This window comes from Apis laboriosa, unplaced genomic scaffold (assembly GCF_014066325.1).
Source record: "Apis laboriosa isolate Shangri-la unplaced genomic scaffold, ASM1406632v1 scaffold112_cov148, whole genome shotgun sequence".
Classification (NCBI taxonomy): domain Eukaryota; kingdom Metazoa; phylum Arthropoda; class Insecta; order Hymenoptera; family Apidae; genus Apis; species Apis laboriosa.
The window spans coordinates 1,504,108-1,531,863 of record NW_025220865.1 but is presented as its reverse complement, the minus strand read 5'-3'; the positions used below and the strand labels follow the sequence as shown (position 1 = coordinate 1,531,863).

Here is a 27,756-nt window from a genome sequence, read left to right as displayed (position 1 = left end):
TTGTTCTGAAAAAAAAAAAAAGTACGAAAAAAATAGTTAGTTGATAGTTTCTAATACATTGAACGAAAGATATTCGAAGAGTTTGAATACTTGATTCAAAGTACAATAACACGCATAAGATATAAAATATTAAAAATTGATTGTAAAGATGTAAAAAATTCTAAGTAATTAAGTGGTAACATAATGTTACACTTAAAAAAATATTTGACAATAATTAAGAAAAACTTCAAAATTACCATTCTTCGTTGATTTCCCTCATCTTCTCCATCTCTCTTTCTTTTTACGTCAAATTTCTCTCGAATCCTTCATCCATAATTTCTCAACTTCGAAACAGCACCCTCTCTGAAAGAGGAGAATACATAGTAAGGTGCACGGTTTGAGTGGCGAAGCGCGCAGCCACGTCCACATCGACCGACGACAAAAAGTGTTCAAGGTGAGCCAGAGAGACGTATGAATGGGCGTATGCATGAATGGCTGGCTGTACGCATCGACGAGCTGAGACCAACCAGTGCGTGCACACGCATCCTTATTCCCTTTGTGCGTGTAGACACACGAATGCGTACTTACCTGGCCTTCCAAGCCGCGTAGTGGTGTGTCGTGTGTGATGCACATGGATCCTTGGCTGGTGCATCAATGAAACATATCGGGAAAGGTTTAATTAAATTTCTTTCGGGGATTACTTTTGACAATTGTCATGCACGCGTGTTATAATCATTGTAAAACGTGTTAAAACCTCGTTTTGCGATACAAGTGGATCCGTAATTGGTACTTTGTTGCACGAGTTTTTCATACGTCAACGTGATGTTTGGAAGAAATAAGATTTTTCGACAGTCATTGCACAAGTACATAACAAGTACAACGTTAATTTCTTTCTCGTTGTCACGTATCGGAAGACAAATGAAAAGTTGTTCTTCGATGTTCCATTATTTTTTTTCAGATCGTAGCTTGAGTTGCGTGTGAATCTTATTCTTCAAGAGTAATTTATTAGTCGAATGAATTGCAGCAAAAAATCGTAATCGTACATCGATTCGATATATCTATCAAAAAATCAACAAGAATAACGTTATAAGTAACAATTACTTTTTATTATTACAGACTATAAGAATTGATCTCTTTACAATTGGCAATACGTACAAAATGGTTTAACGTGTCGCTGCACAGGATAATAACGATTACAGATTATAGGACGGTTCCTGTTGCACATTTCCTCGTTCCACCGTTAATCGTCGCCATTTTGAGCGCAATTTCTCCTCCAACAATGGAGACTCGTCGGCGCGTGCGCGTCTCTAAAACCTGAACCATTTACAAAACTCTCGAATAAAGGACGATTCGAAAGTGAAAAATCGAAGGAGAGCGCCATAAGCCTCAGGTACGGATCGTTTCCCAATTCCAACATTCCTTAAATTCATCGAACGTCACCTAGCCATCGCCACGCAATTTCAATTTTATTCTCGCCAACAGTCCACACATTTCTCTCCATTCATTGCATTCCGATGTACGCCACGCGCCGACACAAATTGTGTAGAATTATATACATACATAAATAAATCGCTGTGCGTATAATAATAATAATAATAAAAAAGAAAAAAAACACGGATTTTGATTTAACAAAGAGTATAAATAAGACTAGATTTCGTTAGGCGTTATTAAATAAGATTACGATTAAAAAATAATCATGATAATCGTATAATTATACGGGACTCTCCCGTTTCTATTTATTCCTTTTTCTTCTTTTTTCTCTTTCTCTCTCTTTCTCTCTTTTTCCTCTCTCAAAGAAGAATCTTTCGATTCTTTTTTCGTTCTCATTCTCTGTTCTCATCTAGGTGCGCACGAAATGCATTGCAAAATCGAAAGCCGACGAAAGTCTCGCTTCGTCCCGTGCAGGCCGCCTAGAAAGCTGAATTTATCGCGTCACGCCTCTTGTTTCTTAACACATGAAGATTACCTTACTCGCATCCGCTTCTAATCGGCGAAACCACGCTCTTTGGTTAACTACGACAAACACGTCCTTTCAGCGCTATTTACATTCCAGTCTCCCATCTTTGGCACGGAGCTACGATCGAATTTACATTATTATTATAACCGTGACGATACACGAACGCCATCTGTTCTTCGTATCCTCGCTCGCGGTAGCATTTACGATTCTCTTTCCCGCTCTCTCATCCGATATACGTTCCTTTCTTTTCTTTCATTCTTCTAGTGAAACGATCGATCAATCGCGCATTGTTATAAGGTTATGTTAATAGTTGTACGTTCGTTCGTTTGATTCACGAAATAATACGTATTTATTTATAAGTCGTGCGATGATGATATTTTTATTAGATGGTAATGAAATGGAAGTGATAGATTGTTGGTATAAATCCATTAATGAAAACTGGTGATCTGCATAACTTTTCTCGTTCGAAACAACTTTGACTCGTAAACGATCGAAATTTTACTTTGTTCGATTGAAATTTAATCGACTTGATGTAAACGTGGTTTGGTCATAGGGGGCTGTTTACAAGCATTTCTAACATAAAATTAAATTCGTTAAATCTCGAAAATTCGATAAATGAATTTCAATCGATGTATTGTTATATTTTTTTCTAGATAGTTTTTGAATTGAATATTTTTAAGAACATTAAAACGAATGATCAGTGTTTTTTGTGTGTGTTTTTTATGAGATGAACTACTACATATCACAGACTTATATATCACTTATTTATGTAAGTAAACGTCAATTAACATCGTATGTTTTTTAGTTCATTGTGAATTATAATTGTCGATATTATGATTTTTCTTCACATTTTTTTTTCTTTTTTTTTTAATATTCAAGGACCAGTAAATCATATTACACAGATTAATTATCTACAATAATAGATATAATGATGTCATAGCAACTGGTCAACATCGTTATTGTATTTTTTTCGAATTTTAATTAATTTTTTGCTCGGTCAAGAGTCAATACAAGCTCACGAGATAATATAATATTAATAGATGATAATTTAAAAATCTTTATTGATTATTATTGGTTTAAATAAAATCATGGAAATATACTTTAACTAATAAAAAAAATTTTCATTCCTAATAACATTCCTAATAACAAATCAACAAGCTGCCTCGTAATATATCAATTTTTAATAAAATTTAAAAAAAAATAAACTAATAAATTTTTAAATAAACAAATTCAAGAAAGAAAATGTGAATTGAAAAATTAAAAAAAAAATCTACTTTTTATTCCATGTGTATACCATTTATGCATTTTTAAGGTGTTATAAAGTTTCGATACTTAAACGTTATGACATTAACAGTTACCTATTATTAATCATGAGTACAAAGTGAAAGTTAAGCAATTGTCTTTCACGTTTAATCTATCAACTGAATCTATCGTTTCCTAATTCCCATTGTCAGTCGCAATCTTTACAATCTTTTATATATTTCATCGTGAAAAATTCTCTCTGAAAAAGAGAGACACATTTCCTCTTTTCACAATAATATGATAATTCTCTTGAAATCCATTTCCAATGATATTGAAACAACTTGAAACAACCCATCGAATCTTAAAACTTCCTAATTCAAATAATTCCCGATCGTCCATCTCGCGAGCACAATCTTTTTTTTTTTTATCAAAAATCTTTACATCCTTAAAAAACTTACATCGAGTTCGACTTGCCTCCTCTCCATCCCTCTTACCCCACCTCACGTTGCTTCCTCGATCGAAGCAACGTGATCCATCACCGATTTCCCTGATCTTGGCCCCGAGAACCGTGGTTGAAGTTAACGTGAAGTTAGAACCGACCGATCGCCTCGTGGCCGTCTCACGTGAGAGGCAGGGCGCGGTGCTCGTCGACGAAGGCTGGCGGCACGTCCACCATATTCGGAACAGGGGACTGTAACACGTTCGTGTCGCTCTCCGCGTCTCCGTCTCCAATCTCGTTGTCCGTTGCCCCGGTCAACTCGCGCACGTTCCCCGGCAGATAGTCCTTCCAGCTTCTGAACAAGTATCTGGTGAATTTTCTAAGTTGTCTAAACTTGCAATAGGTGGCGCCCTCCGCGGATTCCAACTGCTGCGTCTGGATCAGGAACCCCTTCTCCTTGAACGTTTGCTCCAATTTCTCCCTCTGCAACGACTTTCGCGTCTTCCTCTTGCGACGACCCTCCTCCTGGTTGTTGCCCCCGCTCCTCTGGCAGGGGGGCGGTTGAATCCTTTCCCCGGCCGCGTTGAGGAAGGCGCCTGTCGAGGAGGCCGACTGGCCGGCTGACTGTTGAAGAGCTTCGCGGGGGAAGAACTCGTATCCACGCATACTCTTGTCCCCGGTACCGCTGTAATACCTGAAGTTGCCCCCAGAATCGACGGACAGGCTCTTCTTCTCTTGGAGGCTAGGTTTCGCCCCACCTGTGAACTTGAACTTGCATATGCTCACCTCTGTCGCGGGATTGTTGTTGTTCTCCGTGGGCATAGGCGGTATGAATATGGCGGAACGTTTCCTCTTGGTCGGCTGCCCTTGGGCTTGAGCAACGGGCGCGTTCCTCTTCGGCCTGGGCGAGACAGGAGGTTGGACCTGGGGGACCGTTTGGACGGGTGTCAACGGTTGAACCGTGGCAGGTGGTGCGGGAACGAGAGGTGGGCTCTTCGCCTCCATCATGGAGTATATCGATTTAGGAACGATCCTCTGCTCTTTCGGCCCTTGATCCAAACCTCTCGGATAACACTTGTCGTTCTGCGCCATCTTTTGATAGTAGAGCAGCTGCGACTGCAGCGCCATCGGGTGGATAAACACGCCCGCGTTGGGCCAATAAACGAATCCCGGATTGGTAGCGAGCATAGGGTCTATTATATTGTTGTTGTGGTTCACGTTGCTCCCACTGTTACGAACAACCAACGGATCCAACAAGGGGCGATAGCTCGTTTCGGAGGGGAAAGTGGATCCTATGCACTCGACCTCCTCCCCGTCGCTCGACGTCTCGCTCTTAACCTGTCCAGACTCGTACACGTTCCCGTGCTTCCTCAACAATCTGATCTTCAATTGATTCAGATCCCTGATGCACAGGTTCAAAGGCTCGTCCTGCTCCCTCGTCCCCGAATTCTCAACAACGTCGAACGTCCGTCGCGACTCCTGCGTCAATCGCTTCTCCAACAAGCTGCTGATCCTGTTCTGCACGTCCGACCTCTGGAACGGAATCGCGTGCGGGGAGATCCTCTCTCGGCAATCGCCAAGCTTCTCCCCCCTTGGGGAGAGCCTTCTCTCCTCGTGGCCGGGGGTTCCGGGCAGTATGGTCCCGTAATTCTTGTATATCAAGTGGCAAATATCCGCCTTCTTCGGCTTCCTCCCTCGCCTCGGCTTGCTGTTGTCCAGCGTGATCTCGCCCATGTAAGGGAGATCCGAGTACTTCATGGGCGGCCTGGCTTGGCACGCTTGGGAAGGGGATTGTTGTGATTGATGTTGATTGTGATTGTGGTGGTGGGTCGTGGTGGTAGTGGTGGTAGTGGTGGTGGTGGTGGTGGTGGTGGTGGTGTTGAGCGGGTGAGAGGAGGTGGACGTGATCACGGATCTTCTCGAGACCGACGCTTGATTCGGCGCGTTGTTAGGTGCTCCCATCGTCGAGCACTGGCCGGACGAGATCTGAGGGCAGAGCTCTTGCTGCATCGCGGCGATCCGTTGCAACCAACCGTGCACGTCGGCTATGGGGCTTGGCGTCGAGGTGGAGCTGGTTGGCGCTGGGCTGGCTATGGTCGGCTCCGTCAGTCGGGTCGGCGACGAGTTCAGAGCCTCCTGGGCGAGGGATGCCTCGTAGTGGTCCAGATACTCCGGAGGCAACGCTTGGTGGTGGAACTTGAGCTTCCATCGCGACTTCCTGCGCCCACGGCTGCAACAGATTTTCCACGTCCCGGGTTTTAATGGACCGTTCGATGCAATTTTTCTTTTATTTTATTTTGGAGATCGAATTTTAGGAATACGATATATATTTATCATTGATGTCTCGAGATTACAGAAAATCGTACTTCCAAGAGTCGAAAAGAATCCTTGAGACTATTCATCTTCGTTGAATCGCACAAAATTATTGCAACTTTTCTAATTAAGCAAAAATAAAAAGATATAGCTTGAAGATGCATACGAATTGTTAACACGGTTACATTTACTTATGTGAAAACAATTATACAAATTTTTATTATACATAAAAAAAAAAAAAAGGAAAGAAAGGAAGCAAAAATATGCGAAAACTGATTAAATTCCAAAAGAAAAAAAAAAAAAAAAAAAAAGAAGCTCCGAATCCTCCGCATTCTCCCCATCCCACCCATCGTTCCTACGCGTAATTAATTCGTAATTAATTTCTCATCAAGTATTCCGCGACTGTAGAGAATCGCATGGAAATCGACTAATAATTACATCGGCGATACGAGGCTTTCGTTAACGTTGTTTTCCACCTAACTGCATTCCAAACCACACCTCGACGCGCACGTCGATTTACACCATCGAGCCACTCCATCTTACATGTACATTATGCATAGAGAGTGTCCCGCGCTCCTCTTCTCTACTACTGTCGGTTGGTTCTTTTTTTTTTTTTTTTTTTTTTTTTTTAATGAAATTCAACGTAACGGTAATCAACTCGCGGCATTTCAACGAGTCGACGTGCCAAAGAGGTTCTGTTTCTTTCTTCTTTTTTTCCTTTTTTTCTTTTTTCAGAGAAGAACGCGGGAGAGAGTTCATTTGGAACGAACCAGTTTCTCGCTGAATCCATTCTTGCTTATCTAAAACTCTTTCGCGGCTGTAAACGAGACGAGTTGAAAGGGTCGTTGGAAGAGAGAGAGAGAGAAAGAGAGAATGAGAAGGATAAAACGAGCGAGGATAATTGGAGGTTCGAGAAGGAAATGATTAATCGATTAAGAAGAGAGGAAAAGATTGCGCAAATGGAATGAAAATTTTTAAGTTCTAAGGGGAAAGATTTAAATGGAGATGAAAAGTCTCGTAATGTAAATTAATTTAGACAAATTTTTCAATTTCGTAACGTTGATACGAAAATTTATTTATTTGTATTATTTGTTTATTCGAATTGTAAACTGTCTAAATTTAATCATTGTACAAATTAAAGGATTATTTTAAAGAAACGAAATATTTTTTTAAATAGAGTGAAAATTGTGAGAAATAGGAATTTTGTTTTTAATATCATATAAATTTTCGCGAGAATAAAAGTTAAAATATTATTTTAAAATTTCATAATTCTTCTAATGTATAAATTTTATTTATATATATATTAATAATAGTATTAATTCCAATGATTAATCTTCTAAAATTTAACGATCTTTAACGAAATTATAATTGTACAATGATTAAACATTAAAAAAATTTGATCGATCGAACAAAACTTACCTCGTCCTTCCTCGATTATTCAGATCGGCAACAGTCTGCCCCGGAGTTTCCTCAAGCTCCTGGATCTGATGATGATGGCCCATTTCGTGTCCATGCCCGAGTTTCCCATCGACGGACGTCGGCGAGGTGTCTGCATCTACTTGCGGACTATCAAATTTATCATTTTTTTACAATCTCTCTCAATCGCGACGAGCAAAGAAAAAAAAAAAAAAAAGGAAGCATTCGTATTTCACAATTGGCAATAAAAATACGAATAAAGTAAACGTGGTGGATGTAATCGGGTGAAAGTTGTTATTCGATACATATTCAGGGGCATAAAGGAATTTTCTGCGCGATATAAACGCCCGTAAAACGTCATAAATCGCATCGAAGTGGTCAAGCGATACAATATCCCTTTCAAAAAACTTTTATTATCCTTTACGATTTCTATATATAATTTTTATACACTTCTGAATGCAGGTAATAATAGTGAACAAAAATTTTTTTTTTCCTCCAAATTATATCTACCAAATGAATAAATACATTTGAAAAAAAAGAAAAAATAAAAAGGGACGATTGATTTTATTATTATAATTCGACTTACCACGTTTAAAATTCTCCGTTTAATTTTGGACGAAATTTCATTCATTTTAAATTTTTTCAGGGTATTAAGAAAATGAATAATAAAAAAAAAGGCTTTGTATAATAACACGTGTGATCCAAGCTTTTGTGACGTTACTGAGCTCACGTTTCCATCGTTCCTCTGAACACACGTATAAATTACTTTTACGCGACTCGAGATGATCGTATTCGCTATACTAATTTTTGAAAAGAAAAAGAAAAAAATAATAATCTGTCGTTCATCGTAAGCGCCATCGGGATCGTCCAACCCGAGAAAAATTACGTTTCGCGTAATAACAGGCTGACAAGGTATTATTTTATTTCGTTATGACGAGATACATTTATCTCGTTACGATGCGCAACACGCGATAATAATAATAACTAATGCCTTTCTTATATGATTTATGTCCGATACGATAATAACACAACTCGGGCTGTCGGCACGAGCGTTTACCTTGCTCGAGGAATACTAATGTTTTCTTTCGTGGGCCCGGTTTGGGTACGTTGATTCGACATAAACTCGCGATAATATGTACGTTTCATCTTTTCGAACGTGTTTTATAATCATTTTCGAAGAAATTTCAAGTATTTTGCATATATATTCGTTTATTACAAAATTTCCCGCCAAAACCATGGAATCACAAACCAGTCACAATTTTAATCGATTCGTTCGAATTTCAACAAATTTCTAAATTTTATGTGGCAAAGTATATAATTACAATGTAATTTTTTATTTGATTTTGATAAAGTCATTTAGTTTGGTTAGGTTTCTTTAAAAAAGGATTATTTAAAATTATAACCTATATTATTACGATCATTCTTATCTACGTAACAAGTAAAATAAAATTTTCCTTGTTCCTAAACACAATGATTCATTTTTAAAGGGAAAAATAATTCGAAAGAAAGCGTGATCGATGCTATCTAAGATGGGTGTTTACGAGTGAAAGCGTAAAGATAGGATCGAGGGAGATGGGAAGTGGCGATTACCATAATCGTAGCCTCACCTCAACGCATTCGTGTCACGACTTCGTTCCTCCTCCTCCTGTGGCTCCTGCTTCACTGCCATGTGGAGCAGAGGTGGCAACGGACACTTTATGTGCGACGTGTGATGCAGATGATGCTGCAAAGAGGCGCTGTCTGTGGGGCCACCGTCTATACCAGTAGATTGTGTGCGAGACACGATTTCCTCGGTCTGCATAGTGCCCCCTACAGCATCAAAAAAGTAATTGATTAGAATCGAACGATTAATAGATTTAATCATAAGTAAAATAATGTTTAAAACGCAATGATTTTCAATATGCTCATTGCTAATATTCTTCAAAAATATAAATAAAATAAATGCAAGGTTCTAATGATTCCTAGAACAACAAATATGATTGGTTATGTTGGAATCGATGAATTATCATAATTACTAAAATAGTTTTTCAATTGAGAATCAAACTATTTAAATAAAATTAATTTTTTTATGTTGCGCGAGAAGATAAAAAATTACTAGATTCTATAGATAATGTAAATTAATTATTCGATATCATTTATTCCATCATCGATCATTTGTTGAAATGAACACAAAATTTTGTGCCAAAAGTGCATAAAATTTATTACAAATTCACAGCCAGTTGGCCAGCCCGCAACATGCAACATCATAACATTCGCGCCAACGAATTTTAACTTTCCGTTTCGTCTCTAAATCATATGTATATAGATTCGTATTATCCGAAGTAAAGGTTATGCGTGGGCACCGCATTGACATTAGCGCCGCCACCATGCAACCTGGATATTGCGGAATATTCATAACCTTCTCATTTTAATGAAACAATGTCCGATTAACCATAAACGTTCGTCCAGTGTTTCCACGCGGTTTCTAATCGTAGAACACGCGTAACAGCCGTGAGAAATGGAAGAAACCAAACAAATGCCCACATGCAGATTGTCATCAGATTGTGCGGGAGAATTGCAGCATAGTTAGATTAGTTTTAACATGTGGGCGCGACGGCCACAGTGTGTCCAAGGCTTCGAAATCGTATAAAAAGGGAAACGGACAGCTGCCGCGTATTACACGACTCGAAGATCGGCTTAGGAATGCTTTTCAACTCGCCTCTACACACCTGTCATGTATAATTTTCTCGTAATGCTCCTTTAAGCTCATCGAAACGTCGATCCGCTACGTATAAATATAGTATCATGGTTTAACGCGTGTAATAATAAACGCAGAAATAGAAGGACATGGAAGGTATTTGCGAAAACATTGTAAATTTGTGCGCGAGTGTCGGTAAAAAAGGGAAAAGAAAAATTTTGATTAAGGTAAAAAGGAAAGTTAGGTTAGGAAATTTCAATATTTACACGCGATAAAAATATCGTTTAATCTGCGAGTATAAAGAAAGAAAAAGAAATTTTTTGGTTAAGAGTTTTAGTTTTAAAATAGAAAATTTTAAAAAGAGCATGAATTATTCAGAAGAAAAAGAAATCTTTTAGTCAGATGAAAGTAATAAATTTAAGATAAAAAAGAAGATGAAGATTATAATTTTAAAGTGATTTTGAAGTTCCAATCGATGAAATTTTATTTATAAAATGATCAAAGAAAAAAATTAATAAATTTGAAGACACGTATTCAACACGTATTAAAGATATAACGCGAGTAATTCAACTGCGTTTGAAACCTTCGTCGATCTCGCACATAACCTCAAACTTGAGCCGTCATCGATCTTCTGGCATCCCGCACGTTTCAAAGCGGGATAAATTTAACGAAAGGAAATAATGATTAATTGATAATGGACGACTATCTGTAAAGCAAAGGGGAGACTACGTGTACCATTCGACCGTGGACGACGTTCAAACGAGATCGTCGCGACGAGACGATATCAAAGAAAGACGTAACTCTTGAACGGGAGCGGAAATGAGAGATGTGGAAAAAAAGAGAAGGAAATGGAAGAGAGAGAGAGAAAGAAAGAGAGTGTAAGCTGATGAAGGAGAGATGAAGAAGAGTATTGTAACATAGAGAGTTTGCAGCCACTGTCGGATAAAAATATTCACGCTCGAAAATAGAAACACGGACACGAGTACGATCCACCCAACACCCGCAATTGCTGGACCGTACTTGGCCTTAGTCGATCGGGTTTCACGAGTTGTACACCATCCATTTGTCGAGGTTAGGTGCAACAATGTTCGAATTGTGGAACCAGAGCCAAACATGGAACGTGAAATTTGAATACAGCGAATGTGAAACGGTCGAAGGAAATAAAAAGAGTTTCGAAAGAAATGAAATAAAATAAAAAAAAAAAAGGTTATGCGATAAAAATTTTCATAATTTTTATACGTGAATATTGCGATATTGTTCGTGTACGTAAAATTGGATAAATAAAGCACGATTGGAGAAATTTTGGGAGAGAAAAATAATTAAATTTTATTTATTTTTTACGTTAATGATAAAATTTTAACTTGTATCGTACAAGTTTTTTTTAACGTACGTATAATTAATAGAATCAAAACAATTAAAATTTATTATTTCGTTTAAACATTCTAAATTTCGTGACCTACTCTATTCTCAAAGATTTTAGAATTTTCATGGTTTATTTATTTTTTACATGAAAGAATTTATTTTTGTATCGAGAATAATTGTGACAATGATCCTTCTAATCTAAAAACAAAAATAAATTCATTTACGTCAGCAATAAATCTTGTACCAAATATAAATTGTATATTTATGTCATCTTATATCACCTCTCCGTTATAAATAATACTTTCCGTTCTTTTCAGGCAAACAATTCATTTGACTCGTTTCAAATTCAATAATACTAAAAAAAAAAAAGAAAGAAATAAATTAAAACATTATCTTTCAATAATTCACCTCCTTATAAATATTATGCAATGAAAATTGCAACGACCTCGATTCAAGAAATCGAAGATTTTTCATCTTAAAAGAATTATCCGATTCGAAGCTAGCAATTCCTTCGCGGCACGTGCAACAAAAGTTCTAATAACCCCGGACACGTGTCATTTAAAATTAAACGGTGCAGCGTCGCGCGAGTTAGATTAATCGAAGCGAAAGTCCCGCCTCGGCTTTTATCCACCCACATCGCCGACGGACATAAAACACGCCTAACACGAGCGAAAAGAGAATTCAATCCGAATCGATTTTATACAAGGTGTCGACACATTCGTGGAATACCTTTGAAGGATCAATTCGAAACGAATTACTTTTCTCGACTTGATGCAAATTTCAATATCCCTTATACTTAATAAACGATCTCTGATCGCGTTTTTCCTTTCGAAACTGTCTCACAAATACACATACAAAAATTACCAAGTGAAAAGATACCATTATTATTTTCCCAATGCAATTAAATAACATCTGTTTAAAATTCTCATCCGGGTGTAACACCTTACTTCGATACAATTACTCAAACAGTATTTCGAGTATTATTAACACCCTGTATATATACATTCTAGCTTGGAAGGCTGGCTCGAGCGTAAAACGATCCCCAAACTCGACTCTCGCCGCTAAAACTCGGTCCAAAAACGGGAGCAATATAGCTTACCGACCCGGTGTATACGTGTGATGGTGTATTAATAACGGCGTGTGCGAGGGAGGTGGCCCGATTCATTGAAGACCAGTTATAGAATGATGCAGGCGGCCGCGTAACTACAATTTATTTTTTGGCTATTTTTAGCGGTTGGCGTAGCGCCACTATTTTCGGTTCTCTCAAATTTCTCACTCCATATTTGGGATTATGGATGACGGGGCCGAGCACCGCGGTGTATCTTTACGACTACGCCCGTTGAGACACTTTCGTGCTCTCTGCCTCGTGCTCCCCTAACTATCCATTTACGCCCAACCTGACTAAAACCAGCCGCGCCGGTTAACCCCGGGTGTGCTGCCTCTACGAGAATTTTCCCTTCCTCCAAAACCTCCTTCCAAGACAAATTGACACCCAATGTCCCATAGGACGTTCGTGAAATCAATTATTGGCGCTAATTGGAGAACGACTCAATTTTATCTTCGACTGCAAAAACTGTGCTATATGCAATTTTTTGATTATCCAAGGTCGGATGGGTGCAAAATGGAAACCTGATATTATCATTATTATTATTATTATTATTCTTTAACGTGGAAAATGGTATTGGAAATGATAATTCGACAATTGGTATAAGGACGAAGGAGAGGAGAGGTGGGAATCGCGTCCATGGGGGAAGCGTGTGCGTACGGGATTACGGGCAACAAGTGGACAAGACGGATTCGTGGCCGCACACGCGGCCGAGCATGCGTTTGGACTGTAATTGGCAGGGGCGCAAGTAGGTTAAAAACGGTAAGTCAGCTGCAATGCTGAGGAATATGTCAAGGCGACGCGATATCGAGGGGATATCGTGGTGATTTCTCGATCTCGATCTCGATGGATCGAGTCGTATTGAAAAATTGAACTCGAACTCGAGAGAGAAAGAGATAGAAAAGCAGAAAGAGTGAAATATTGAAAAGGGTGCTCGGATGGACCGTGATCCACTGGCCCGGTTACACCATCAACTCGCACAACGCACGCCGCCGCTTCTTCTATCGTTCGAATTTACCTGTGACGGGAAACTTGCTTTCTGGCAACATGAAGGATCGTTCTTCCTTGCCGTAAATCGACAACAACGATGGGCGACGAACATTCGTCCTACTCGACCACTCGAATCTTTCAATCCCCGAATCTTTCCTCCTCTGGCCTGATCTGACTCGATTCCACGAGGATAATAATGATGACGATGTAGTTGACGATGATTACGATGACGACGATCCACGCCACTGGCGAACAGGTACATCCACAGGTACAAGGCACGTACTCGAGGAATAGGACGCGTACTAACTATCGGTGCGATGAACCCGGTGCGATCACGCGATCCTCGGACACTTGTTGTCTCGGCCGTCACGTTAACGTGTAGTGCCACTCGGGGAGGTTGGAAAAGCGGGGAGAAGCGAGCCGATCGGGTGGATGGGCTGGGTGCAGAATGGAGACGGTGGTCGAAGGAAGGAAGGTAAGTAAGAAGGCGGATAGAGGGCACGTGTCTGGGATGGGTGGTTATCCGCACGGGAGCATCGATACTTAAAGAGGGAAGAAGAAGAAGAAGAAGAAGAGGAAGAGAGAGAGGGGCTAAAGAGTAGAGGGAAGGGAGAGAGAGAGAGAGAGAGAGAGAACGGAGCAGTCCGTTTTGAGGCAGTTTTGGCACTGTTACTAGCACGGCCGGCCAAGCACCAACCCCGAGCAGCGCCTCCACCTCCGCCCGAGAGGGGAAGGAGGGAGCGAGATGAGCAGAGGGACGGCAGAGGTCCTCCCCCCCTTCCCTGGGGGGAAGAAGAGAGGAGGCGGGGGCGTATATTCTTGATTTGGGCGGTTGGAAATCTGAGATTGCTCCATATCGGGCTGTGCGGCGTGACCACGGAGGTGCTCTGTAATAGCAGACGTCTCTCAAACCTTCTCTCTCTGCGCCTCTTTCCCCCTTCGATCTTCCTTTCATCGCGTGACTCGCTCTCTCTCTCTCTCTCTCTCTCTCGCTCCTTCTCCCGTCGCTGGGTCCGTCTCTTGCTGCTCATCTTTGTCTTGTCGCGCACTGTCGCGCGTTTAGACATTAGATTTGGACGATGGAATTATATATATGATGGATCCTAATGCGATCGACGCGCAGGTATCGATTTATTGTATATTCTCGATAGAGAAAAAGGTTATAAATTGTTAATTTTGTGGTGTTTTTTAATTATTTCTTCGACGATACGAGATTCCAGAAATTTCGAGAAATTTTAAAGGAGAAGAAAGAATAATTTTTAAATCGTGAGAGATGAGATTAAAGAGATTTTTCTTTTTTAGTTTAACTACTAAAGAGAAAGGGTTAATTATCCGCTTCAAACTCACTTCTTCGAATCTTATAAAATCCACACTCTCTATTTCCATCCCAATCGTAAAATACTGCGCTCCGTCTCTCCTTCTCCCATCTTCCTTCTTTTTTCTTGCATGGGTGTGGTCCAAATCCGATATTTTGGCACCAGTCATCCTTTCCCTTCTTTTTTTCTCTCTCCACTTCCTCTTCGCCCGCGATTTATAACATATATATATATATATATATCGTTTCTTTCGAACTTTTCTCCTCCCCAACCATCTCTCTCTCTTTTCAATTCGCGAACACGAGTGATGCGAAACGCGAGGGTATATTTAACCCCGTGAACCAGCGGGGAGGAATCGAGCCGCGTGCAACCGGTTCCTTCCCCTTTTTCAATCTCCTCTCGTTCCCTTTTTCCCCTGCCTCCCCCACTCCCCGCGTGACCCCTTGACTCGCAAGGTGCGCGACGAGTCGAAACCATTTGCTCGCCAATGATTAACGCGCTTGATTGAAACGGATCGATTAGCTCATGGATGAATAATTGCACTTGCTCGTTTGAAGGTGCATTAACGTGCATTAACCTTTGGAGAAGCGGAATGGCCCACACGTATGCCGTGGGCATCGTGCGAACTTGGAAAGTAGTAACGTGGAATCTGGAAATTGTTGAATAGTGATTTCGAAAAAGAAATGTGTTAAATGTTTAATTGAAAGAATTTGGAATTTAAAGGAGAATTAAGATGATTTATTCAAATTTGAAGAATTAAAAAAAGAAAGAAATGTCTTGTTCTTCAACCGTAGATGGTTCGTAAATGTAAAAGGATTAAAGGAAAAAATAATCAATTTCATTGAGATTCAATAATTTCTGAAAATTCACTTTTGAACGTTTTGAGACAATATTTAAAAAGTAATAAAGGAGATTATGTATATTTAATTGGGATGACTCGATGATAATTAGGCAAACATTGGAGGAAGGGAGGGAGTAGAGTGTCGTAGTATTTGCTCGAATTCCTGGCTTAAAAAGAAGTTAATCCAGAAATAGCGGAGGAACATTGTAACAGTTTGTTGGCTTGATCAGAAAATTACGTCGTTGCCGTGGTGGCTGTGCAACAACCGGATAAATGAGAGCAAAAAATCGGCCATCTTGAGTGCTGCCAACAGAACACCGACAATGTTAAATCGTCCGAGGAACACACAGGTTTTGCCTATGTGGGGTCGGGCTGTTTACGAAATGAACGAGAATCGAAAATAGTAGCTCCCAAAACTTGAATTATATCTGGAAACCTTATACCATTACCGCCTATAAAACGCTGAAATAACACAAGATTTAATATTATAGTCGGAAACATTTGGTAACAAGTTTGTTCACTGCCGTTTTAAAATATTTGTTTGCCTCTTGTATCGGGTGATTTGATATGTCTTAGAAAATAGATCCAGAAACGTTGCGGGAATATTCTTGGAAATGAAAGTTTGTCTGTGAAAATTGATAAACTTATAAATTAATTTGATTTTTCTTCCATTCAAAATTTAATCAATATTATCAATCGAAAAAGAATATTTTTGCAAATTGTTTTGCTTTCGAAAGAATTATAATGATATAAGTGAAATTATTGAATAAAATTAAATGCATCGTGGAATCGATTCGAATAAGTAAATTTCCTAAGGTAGAAATAAATTCGATTATGCAATAATAGAACCATTTTAGAATCCAACCAGGGGATCAGCCCTGGTCTGCAATAACAAGATAAGCTAACAATAGATATCCACGAATCGAGACATTTTTAAACAACTCGTAAGCCAAGAATGATTCCAGATAAATAACGGTTAAACGATTCTTAGTTAGTAGCGGAAAGGAAAGCTTCTCTTTCTCTAAAACAATACAAAATAAGCTAACAATAGGTATCAGAGGAATTATATTATTGGAATCTTTGAACAAACGAAGACGGATTGATTTTATGTTTAAATAAATCAGATTCGAGTGGTAAGATTCAAAATTTATACGATCATTCTAAAATTTACATTGTATTCAAAAAACGATAGTTAGTTAAAAAGAAAGTTTTGAAAAAAAAAAACATCGACTCAACATTTGGCTAAAATTAATTAATTCGATATATTCAAATTTTCATGTAAAAAAAAGTTCCTATTAAATTCAACATAAGTATGCAATAAGTAAGAAAATCAAAGAGATCATAGCGATATTTAATTTACATTTACAAATTCCTTAAACGATCAACGAACCGTGTTACACTAGCGCCCTCTTTTATTCGTTATTTCAGCTCACAAGGGAACAACTACACCACGACTATATCACGACTATATCTCGTCTGCTCGCACGTATGCAACGACTAATGCCTGCGTGTTTAACTATGCCTTACCACCAATGTCGCAAGAAACGCTGTTGCAGCACAATGAGACGTCTTTAAGCTGGATAGCGACCAGCTCCAATTATCCGTTTAACTGGTTGATATGTAGCACGGACAGGGGTTACGTATGCACCGGTAACGAGTTCTGTACGTGGCGAGTTTTGAAGAAAATAGAAATGTATTACGGTAGAAGGAACAGAGGAAACATGTAATGTAAATCTTGGAGTTAATGTTCCTGAAACTTGGCCTGGAAGGTGGAAGGATAGCTGTGATCGAATTAAGGAGAAATGTTATTTGCAAGAAAATATATATGTATATATATATATATATATATATGTAATGGAAAATTGTATGTGCAAAATGATCCAATTAAGTGTGAAAATAGCGAGGAATTTCAAGTGGAATTTATATTTAAATACTTGATATTTTTATGTCTAGTTGAAATCCTGCGTTTAATTAAGTTTCTGATGTTTGCAGATTAAAAAGATTAAGAAACATATAATAATAATAGGTGTTAGAAAAAAGTTAATTTTTTTCTTAAAAATTTCATCGAAAAAAATGTTATTTCATCTTGTATTATATTCTTGTTATTACTATCTTACGATCTTAATTAATAGTACAACAATTTTCCTTGCTCATCTTATCTATCTATCTAAGAGGAATTACTCGTTCGCCATAAACGAAGGAAGAAAAAGTAGGAACAGAGGCGCGCCACGCGTTTGCAATTTTTCGCGCGAATTCCATGATGATTAACAGCTGCACCTAAGAATTCAATATGGCAACCAATATTTACCTCACAAACGCGAAATCGTTACTTAACATATTTTTCGTGACCAAATGAGATCGATTACTAATCTTTTTCTCGTTAATTACTTGCCCTGTAATATCATTAAGCTAGAGAAACTATAAAAATAATACAAAATAAAAAATTGGAATTAACCGAGAAATAATCGATTTCAAAATTCAACGATTTGATCTTTTTCAAAGATGATGAAACATCAACTTGTATATCATAAAATTATAGAATAATAATTTTAAAAATCTATACATTTATATAGTTATGATGTAATATTAGTATTTATAAGACAGATGACATTTATTTACCATGTATTGGCAGCATTATATACGTTCGAAAACGTCATAAAATATGTTGCATTATATGTCCAATCATGTACAAGAGAACTTACTTATATGAATATATTACCATATATTTAAAGCCAACGTTTATGTCGCGTCCACATTGACTAGAAATATTCCCTAATGAAAGCAACCTTTCATCCACATCGAACAACTCACAAGCGGTTATATCACAACCACATTGAGTAGAAATATTTGCAATCTGCATATAGTAAAAAAACTTTATGTTCCACCTCAACATTTCTGCTACGATACAAAAACCACAAGCTAGTTAACCATTCCTAAATGCACTGGTAGGTTGACAAGGCAGATTCACTGAAATTTTATTTATCAGAAACTAATTAGGTTTAATTAGGTTGAATGGAATGTCTACTTCAAGCAGTAGACCAAAAACCAATATAAATTTTATGATCTATCTCTGTGCATACTTGTTCGATTGTAAATGCAAACACACCCTTACCGTTTCCTGAAATTTATTACCGAATTAATTTTTATATCTTTTTATATCTCGTCAAAGAATATACGACGACTTCTTATTTACTTTTCTTTATTCTTTCTCACTCTCGTTTAAGAGTAAATGTGATAATGTTAACAATTCTCAGAACTATATCAGAATTATTTTTCTAATTAATAGACACTATCTTCGTATACATTTTTGTACTTGATCGCAGAATTAATATTCTTAACTATTGGTTTCCATTTCATCATCAAAGTTAGGTTATGTTGCGCACGATTAACAAATATGTACTATTTAGATCTCTTGAAAATATCGTATGTTGTTAATTATGATTCATAAGCTATCTAACTATAGATCTCTCACTAATAACAATTGATTAATAATAATTAATAATAATCCAGTATCGATTCGTTCATACGCACAAAAATCATTATAAAGAAATGAACTTTCGATTCTTCTTCGTTTTCACAATCCTCGTTAAATAAGATAAAACTTGAGTTTCGTATCGTCTAACAATTATTTACTCATAACAGATCCTTATAACGAATAAATGTTACAATAATTAATATTCGCCTGCGAAAGCGCATATTCCACGGTCGAACTCGCTATTTCTCGACATAACGCGCTATCTAGTGGGTTAATGAGCCTTGAAACCTTCACAAGATCTCGGCTTTCCCACACCGTGCCACCGGACGTCGCGCAATCTCTTCTCTTCTCAGTCACGTCCGTCCATCCGCGACGTCCATCTGTTAATGCATGCGATTTATTACGCGCTCTGCTATCAAGCGTTCATCAACTGACGTCGCGTACGATCGTTTAGGGAGGAAATTCTGTCTGCTATGTTACGTGGATTATCCAGTATGATAGTTGATTGGATAAGTATTGGGAATTGAAAGTTTCATTTATGAAATTATTTTAAAATTACGTATAATAGTAAAATTGTATAAAAGTGCTTATTGCACATTAATATTTTGTATATAATTTAATATAATATTAAATTATTTTATTAAATTCTCGTAATAATTGAATTTTTTACTATTGTTTTACATGGTTAAAGTCAAAATTATGGATGTAAAATAATTTTACATAAAAATAATTAACATGAGGTAATCAAAAATATTTTGTTATTGCTTTTTTTATGAAAAAAAAGGAAAAGTACAAAAAGAATAAGAGTAATAGTAATTTAAAAGATTAACGATGATGATATAACCTGTATTAATAAAAATAATGATACATTTCAACATAGACATGTATACATCGCTTAGAAGACAACAAATTTATAGCACGAATTTACTTTTAACGAGAAGATTTTGTAATTGCAATTAACGATGGATGTTAACAGTCACGGCAGGTTTGCCAAATGATTCGAATACCTACAAACATTTTCTAGTTGTGTCATACGGCTAACAGCTTGGAATATATTTTGTGTCTTATATCGAGTGCACGAGCAATAAAAAGAACATCTACGTACATAGCTTTTCTTACATTATCTAGATAATATTACCGGAATAAAATTGGATCACGGATATTCTGTTTATAATTTGCATATATTTCAAAGATATTTTTATTATGTTTTTTGAACTCGATGTTCAAAAACAGCAACCACCTACTGTCTTCGAATAGAAAGCGTAGGTGAGTATAATCAGAGCAATACGCTGTTGATATTCAAATGTGAATCAACTGTGAGAAATCACGAGTGGATGAAATTATCCATAATTTGTACACATGAATTACGATAAAAAAAAGAGAGAAAGAGAGAATTAATGATTCTCGTTATCGATATTCAATTCTACGCAAAATTGATAAACCACGATATAGATCGAAAGTAAAACGATATCGATGAAAAATAAATGAAACGAATAGATAGAATATTCTAAATATCCAGAGACCATTAAATAAATCCGATTGTCGCACGTACACGCGCAACACAATGGTTTCCTCTTTCCGCTCGAACGCGTATTAAAAAGCGTAATCGCACGTTAAAATGGCAGCTTGTCAACCGTGTTGTATGCTCATGGTCTGTCGCCATGGCCGGCATAATGTCGTTCCATGAGCGTAGCAGATAAAACCTGGTGGCACAGGACGAGGAGTGGAAAGTAGTTGTTGACATATCGCTGCCAGGTATTGGGACACGTCGTGCAAGTAGGCGGGGTGGCATAACCTATGCGGGATATAATATACGCCTCCACGATATTGAACAAACTTATATGCGACTAAGACGTCTACGCATCATCTTTTCTCTGTTGACAGCAGTTTTGATAAGGGGAAATGTAATTCTATGCAGAGTAGAAGTACTCTATTAGGGTAGAATAAAGTATGAGTTTAAATTTAGAATGTGAAATTTCAAGTATGATTTGGATCAAAGTTTAATATTTTTGAGTTATAAAAAAGACTAGAGAACTTAAACTATTTTAAAAATATAAAAGTCAAGTTACATCGTTCCAAGTTTTAGAATATTAGAGTTGAAGAACAAGTTTATAGATGGATTTTATGGCTAGAATTATATACTCTATGAAAGATGGCTAGAATTAAGTCTCAAAAGAAATTCTGAGTCAATTTATCCCAAGATTTATATCAGAATTGAAATATTCTAATTGAGATAGAATTGGAGATAGATTCATAATAGAAAGACTAGAATTAGAACCTAAAATGTAGAATCAAAATGATATCATTATAAGGTATAAATTGAATTAAATAATTCCAAGGCTTACAATATTAGAGATGAATTATCCTAAAAGTATAGGATTAAAGATAAGAACTTTATAATTAACTAGAAGTAAACTGATATAAGATGCCATCATAAGGCTTATAAAATCAAACCTGACTCATCTCAAGGCTTGAATAATTGAATTATCTTAAGAACACAAAAGATAAAAGAATCAATAAATAAAAAACTAGATTATTTTAATGATCACAGATTATCTGAAGATCTTACTGAAAGATTCAAAACCAGGACATCTCAAGAAATTAAACCTAGATTATCAAAAGATTTGAAATTCAAATTGAATTCTAATCATATTACTGGATGTTCATACAATCTTTATGAAATTCTTCCAGCTTATTTAGATTTCTTCATATTTGGTATAAATTATTCCTTTTTTAGTTTTTTAGTTCCATTTTTCCAATTCCTTAATTTTTTGATGTAATAATTCAGATACATATATTTGCATGATTATTCATTCAGAATTTATTGTCCACATAAATTCCTTGTATATGAATTATCTAAATTATTCCATGTAGTGTAAGTCATTATCACAAATTATGTTAATTTGACAATTGCTTACGATGCAAACTTTAATCGCTATTTTTCTTACAATCTTTTTTTAATGATTCACGTTTTAGTCACACTTGTTAATCTTCATCAACTTCATCTATTACCATATTTACGTAATTTATTTCTCGAAATTCAAACTTATTTCGACACAACTCTTGCGCGTGTTAAAACTCGTTAGAACAAGTGATCATAATTATTAAATGATAATCGGCAGAGAATAAATATACAAAATTATATTTTCTGATATAGTTACTATAGCTTCAATGTATTAATTATCCAATAACGTGACGAGAGATACGTGCGTTTGAACCGGTTCACCGATGAAGAGAGTATACGAGTCAAACTCGAAGGACGTATCCTCGATAATATAAACACAGACTGGCATACGTCGAAAACTTGTTTATGCACCTCCATAGTGGACCAATTTTGCCTTGATGGCTCTGATCTCGAGTAAATCCAAATTCGTATTGGTACGGATGTAAATCTGATAATGCAAAACTCTGGCTGCTTGACGCTCTCCAATCCTTTTTAAGTGTGTTAAATTTTACATACGATTCAAGAGAATCTTAATCGTTAATATTCTATATAATAAAAATTTTGTATATTTCACAATCTTCGAAGATGTATTATTTAATGTATATACATATATATACATATATATCAAATCAAATTAACACAAGTGATTTTAAGGTTAAGAAAATATTTCAAATACACATTTTACCCAATATTGATGTAACCAATAAAATTTTTTATCTTTGTATGTTGCTCGTTGTTTTAAATAGATTATAATAGATTGTAATAGATAATAGATTGTTTCTAATGAATAATTAAAAATTATATATCTTAATGACAAATTTACATGCACGAAACGCATGAAAGACGTATTTCTTGCAAGAATTTTTCCTACGATCGATGTAATGAAACGTCAAATAAAGATTATTAGATATCATCGTTGGTTATATATGGTATTAATCGCTTATGAAATGTTTGCTTTCAATTCTATTGAATAAATAAAATTATTCCGGAGAATTCCACCGTCAATTTTCTCTCACGCGTGTAGTAAAGCAGACACGGAGTTATAATTTCCATAACGTAGATACATATCGTATTTTCCCTTCGTCGAAGCAAGCATCATTATGGAACATAAAAATTTAATAACATGCATCTAGTTGTACACGGCATGTTGTTGATTTACCGCCGAGAGGAATATTTCTCCGTTTCGACACAGGAAACAGACGTCGATTTCCATCAAAACAGAATATAGCTTTCACTTTAGGAAGTGTGTGCTCCATGTTTCTGTTGTAACTATATATAACAGATTATATTATATTCCTTCGTTGTTTCATTTTATTATCGTATTACATATCGATAGCAGTATATATATTTCTCGTACAGATTGAATTTTTTTATAATTTAAATTTAGATTCGATTAGTTGGATTTCTTCATTAATGTATCTGAAACGTTTGTGAAATTTTAATATTAAGAATATTTCTGCTGATATCTCGAAAATTAAACGTGGACAACATAAAATCGAGTTATGTTTGATTTTTTAATTTTATTCTTTCAAATTAAAAATATTATCATCTATTATGAATCGACAATTGTTATTGTCAAAACAATGAAATATCGTACAAATATTAACGAAGAGTCGTCAAATTGTCACATAAATTCAAATGAAAATGGACGAAACGAATCAACCACGTTGATTCGAACGATTGAAGGTGTTTCTAAATCCTTTACTAAGCCTAAAAAAGAGAAAACAAGTATTTCCTGTATTCCATCGATGGGCCACCTTACGGTTAGGCCAATTGGATCGCCCACACATCTAGAAATCTGTGAAAGGAATATATTGAATTGCCAATACCGTTAAATTGTTCCTGGTTTTTCCCTTCGAGAAACTATTCAAGGTATACCACTTTTAATTTGGCAGTGACGCAATTCAATCCTAAATCTCGTGTCATCGACGTGGGCGATTTTCTATCTAAACGAGTAAAACTAATTCCAAATTCATTCAGTTTGGCAATAAGATGAGATTGTATCGCAATAACTTGATAAAAATTCGTTTTAGTAAACGATTAATCTTAAATGTATCGATTAAAATATCTTATTATCATTCTAACCTAAAAATATTCGTTTCCCAATTATCCTCAACATTCACGAAACATCAATTCTCGTATTTCTCGTAACTTGCTTGCATTCAACACACACACTATCCAATCCTTTTTTAAAATTTAAAATGAATCATTGTATTAACATCCATCCACAAAAAAGTATTCAATTCCCCTAAAGTATTTTCGATCGGTTCGTTATCAACCGCCGTTATTCACGCATGCGCGCGCGCCTGCGCACAAGTTATTACCGCAACGTCGCTCTAGGCGTTCGAAGAAACGGCCCTTCGAGCGATCTTTTTCGCATAAAGCAGGACGATAGGTAACAATCTCCCTGGAAGAAGCCGGGCAAAAAAGAGACAGATCGAATAGGGGACACACCGTGTATAATACCAGTCGGTGTCACTTGCACAAACCACTTCTCTGGAACTTTGATTGGACGATTCGAAAGAAAGAGAGATACGACACGTTTGTAAAACTTTTCCCCCGGGCTGGTATGCCCGAATGTAAATGTCAATAGGCGGACAGGCACGCTTAAAAGGTGGAAGAGGTAGAGGGAGGCGGGAGGGAAGAGAGAGAGACAGAGAGAGAGAGAAAGACTATTATTTCACCGTTGCAATCCGTCTCTGGATGCATGGGCAATCGTGGATACAGGTTAAACCCGCCGATCGCGATTGGCAGCTCTCTCGATGTGGAAATTCTCCCACCCCTTGTCTCGATGCCCACCTTCGATCCCGTGTCCCTCTCGAACGCGGCCCCCCCATTCTAAGGAGGCCTCGTGATCGCGATCGAGCTTACCCTTCCTCCACGCTCGATCGCCATACCCGCTAATTCGAGAAAATATGGCTGATCGAATTGATCGAGAAACGCTTAATGATTTGTTCGTGTGACTGACACTTGTATTTATTTTTTTTTAGGAAGCAGAAAAAGGTTCATTAAGGAATACATTTTGCGAATATTAAGTAGAGTATTGTTGTAATAAATTATGAATATTATGTGAATCGGTTTTAAAGTATATCTTCACGTGTTGCTGAAGTCTTTAATTGTATTATCTCTAACTCGATGTGGATAAGTTTAAAAAAGATATTGAATTTAAAGTTAGTAAAAATTATCGCTTCTTCTGAAGATAATCGTGGAAACTATATAATCGTCTCGTTGTGAAACAAATAAATGTCAAATTATATTTGTAAATTAAATTCGTATCTCATCACAGAATACGTCAAGTTAACACGATATGTGAAATATATATAACGATAGCGATGTAACGACAGTGATAAAATTTAAAATATCCTCCGAATCAAAAGATGAAGCAATTTTATTTACGACTACTTCGATATATAACCATATATAACTTCATCTTTTCTAATTTCATTTTCACTTATTTTGTAACTTAATATTCCCGAAATTTCATTATCATAAAATTCAATATCGGTGATACGAAGGAACACAAATTGGAACAAAATAGAAAGGAATATCTTTCTAACATTTGCAATTAAAATATCCGTAACAGATGCGGAAAAATGAGATACCGTACCTGATCTCTTCTTTCTCCCCCTCCTCTATATGTTCCATCCACAACCAGTTTTATATCGAGGAATTCGTTTAAATCTTTAGAAGATATATCTTTCATCTAGGAGACTATTCTCGATGATTCTCGTATAATGTTTCGCGTAAAAAAAAAAAAAAAAAAAAAAAAAAAAAAAAGGCAAACGCGCAAAATATCGAATATTTTATAACGAAGCTCGCGCTAGATTTTATATTTAGGAAGGCACCATGTAACTCTAGAACTACTGAATTAGGTTAGAACGAAAATACTGGCACCCACGCACGCCACTCTCGCGTCTCTCGGTATTATGCGTCTGTTTATCGGTAAAATTCGAGTAATTTGTGGATGTGGTTGCACGATCTGTCTGTCGAGCCAAACGGTTCACGCATTATGCGACCGGCAGAAACGTAGAATTTTAGTGGAAATTTTCGCGATTAGGTAATAGGAATAAGTTTTTTTGGACAGAAACGTACGCATCTTTTTTTTTAGATCTGTAAGATACGCGTGTTTTTTGGAATCGCGTAACAATCTGAGTTTCTTAAAATATACAGAAGCGAAGCTAGTCGAAAATGATATTTGAAATGAAAGATTAAATGTCTATCATTCTTGTGAAATTGGAAACTTGAAGGGAATAAATGTACGAATCTCTGATTAAAATTCTTGTTTAATTTTGATCATAAGATCTCTCAATTTGATTAGATATAATTCTTCCCTAAAAATTAAAAATATTAAAATATTCTTCCGTTCTTTTATAAAACAACAAAAATTCATTGGAATTATTATTTTTTTTATAATAAAAAAATTTTTGATTGATCCACTAATATCAAAAATAATTGAATTACTTTATATGTTTATATAAGAAACATGGAAGAAGCGAAAATTTTTCATTAAAAAAAGAAAAAAGAATTATCTTGCTCGAGTAAAATCTCCCATAAGAGTCCCATATTAACAGGACGATTGGGGCGACACCTTGCGCTCTTTGAAAGCTCGACGCATGCGCGCACCGCCATAAAAGGCGTTCACAAAAAGCATCGAGAGAAGCCAGGATGTAGTTGTCGAATATAAAACTAGTTCTGCCCACGTAATTACGAATCGATCGGTTCGATTGATAACCAAATGAGAGGCAACGAGGAGGACGAGTTCTCTTAATTAAAAATGACGGTTCGAACTCTTTCGTCGAAGATAAATACGCGTACGTGCCAATAGTATCGATCACGGTATACCATGCTTCGTAAATGGCAGTGCCAGACGTACGCTCATTATTCTCCAGAGAGGAAATAAACTGTTTTACCTATGCAAACTGGGAGCCCTCCATCGTTGAAAGGAGAGGCACAATTAAACGTGGTATCGTGAATAAACTGGGACTACCGTGTCATTAATCAAAAGGTTGGACAGAAACAATTTTAAGAAGCTACTTGGCGGATGAGGTTAGCCTCGGCCCCAAGTATTGTCAATGCCTTATCCTCCCGTCGACCGCGGATTTAAATAAATTTCAATACGACTGCGTTAAACCACCTTGCAGCGCAACTTTTACTTTTAAAACGAAACTGCTTAATATTTACCAGTTTGATTGATTGCAGGCTTTTTTGCGAATTATACCGTACTGGGGGAGGTTGCGTGGAATGATTTACCATTTCCTTTGTTTGTATAACGTAAACGATGATGTGAATTTTTTTTGTTCTTTTTTTTTCTTTTCTTTTCTTTTTTCTTTTTTTTTTTTTTTTTTTTATCTTTAAGATCCGAATGAAAAATGAACATATGGAAAAGTATTTAGTTTTGTTAAGAGATCGTGTTCTTAATGCGAAATATAATTGTTTATTCTTAGCATTGGCACTTGGTGTTTTACCTCGTGGTATAAATAATGATAGTTATAAAAGGAATACTGTGAAACCTGCGTCGAGTCTAGGATATATTCCTAAATTTAAGAATAATTCTGGAATATTTTAACTGATATTTTTATGGTTAAGTTTTGCATCGAATTAGAATTGGACACGTAAAATAAAGTAACCGTATACTACTTTAAATTTATAATTAAGTCTATGAATCTACGAAAAAATATGCAAATATATATTTTTACATAA

General features: G+C 36.6%; 1 protein-coding gene across 4 annotated transcripts in view; it reads right to left on the bottom strand.

Moving 5' to 3' along the window:
• Positions 1 to 257: 257 nt before the first annotated feature.
• Positions 258 to 27,756, bottom strand: part of LOC122711302 — a 46,433-nt gene continuing 18,934 nt past the window's right edge. The window contains exons 1-7 of one of the 4 annotated variants that reach the window (XR_006346073.1): positions 13,509 to 14,033; positions 8,954 to 9,155; positions 7,350 to 7,496; positions 1,135 to 5,847; positions 734 to 1,037; positions 568 to 622; positions 258 to 342 (exon numbers count right to left, since the gene is read on the bottom strand). Coding sequence is in view for 1 of the 4 variants with exons in the window: in XM_043929920.1 (XP_043785855.1) it covers positions 3,798 to 5,847; positions 7,350 to 7,496; positions 8,954 to 9,155; positions 13,509 to 13,539 (2,430 nt within the window). In the remaining 3 variants the exon portion in view is untranslated. Of the gene's footprint in view, positions 343 to 567; positions 623 to 733; positions 1,038 to 1,068; positions 5,848 to 7,349; positions 7,497 to 8,953; positions 9,156 to 13,508; positions 14,034 to 27,756 lie in introns of those variants that run through there. The other 3 variants (XR_006346079.1, XR_006346078.1, XM_043929920.1) reach the window with 3 other exon arrangements.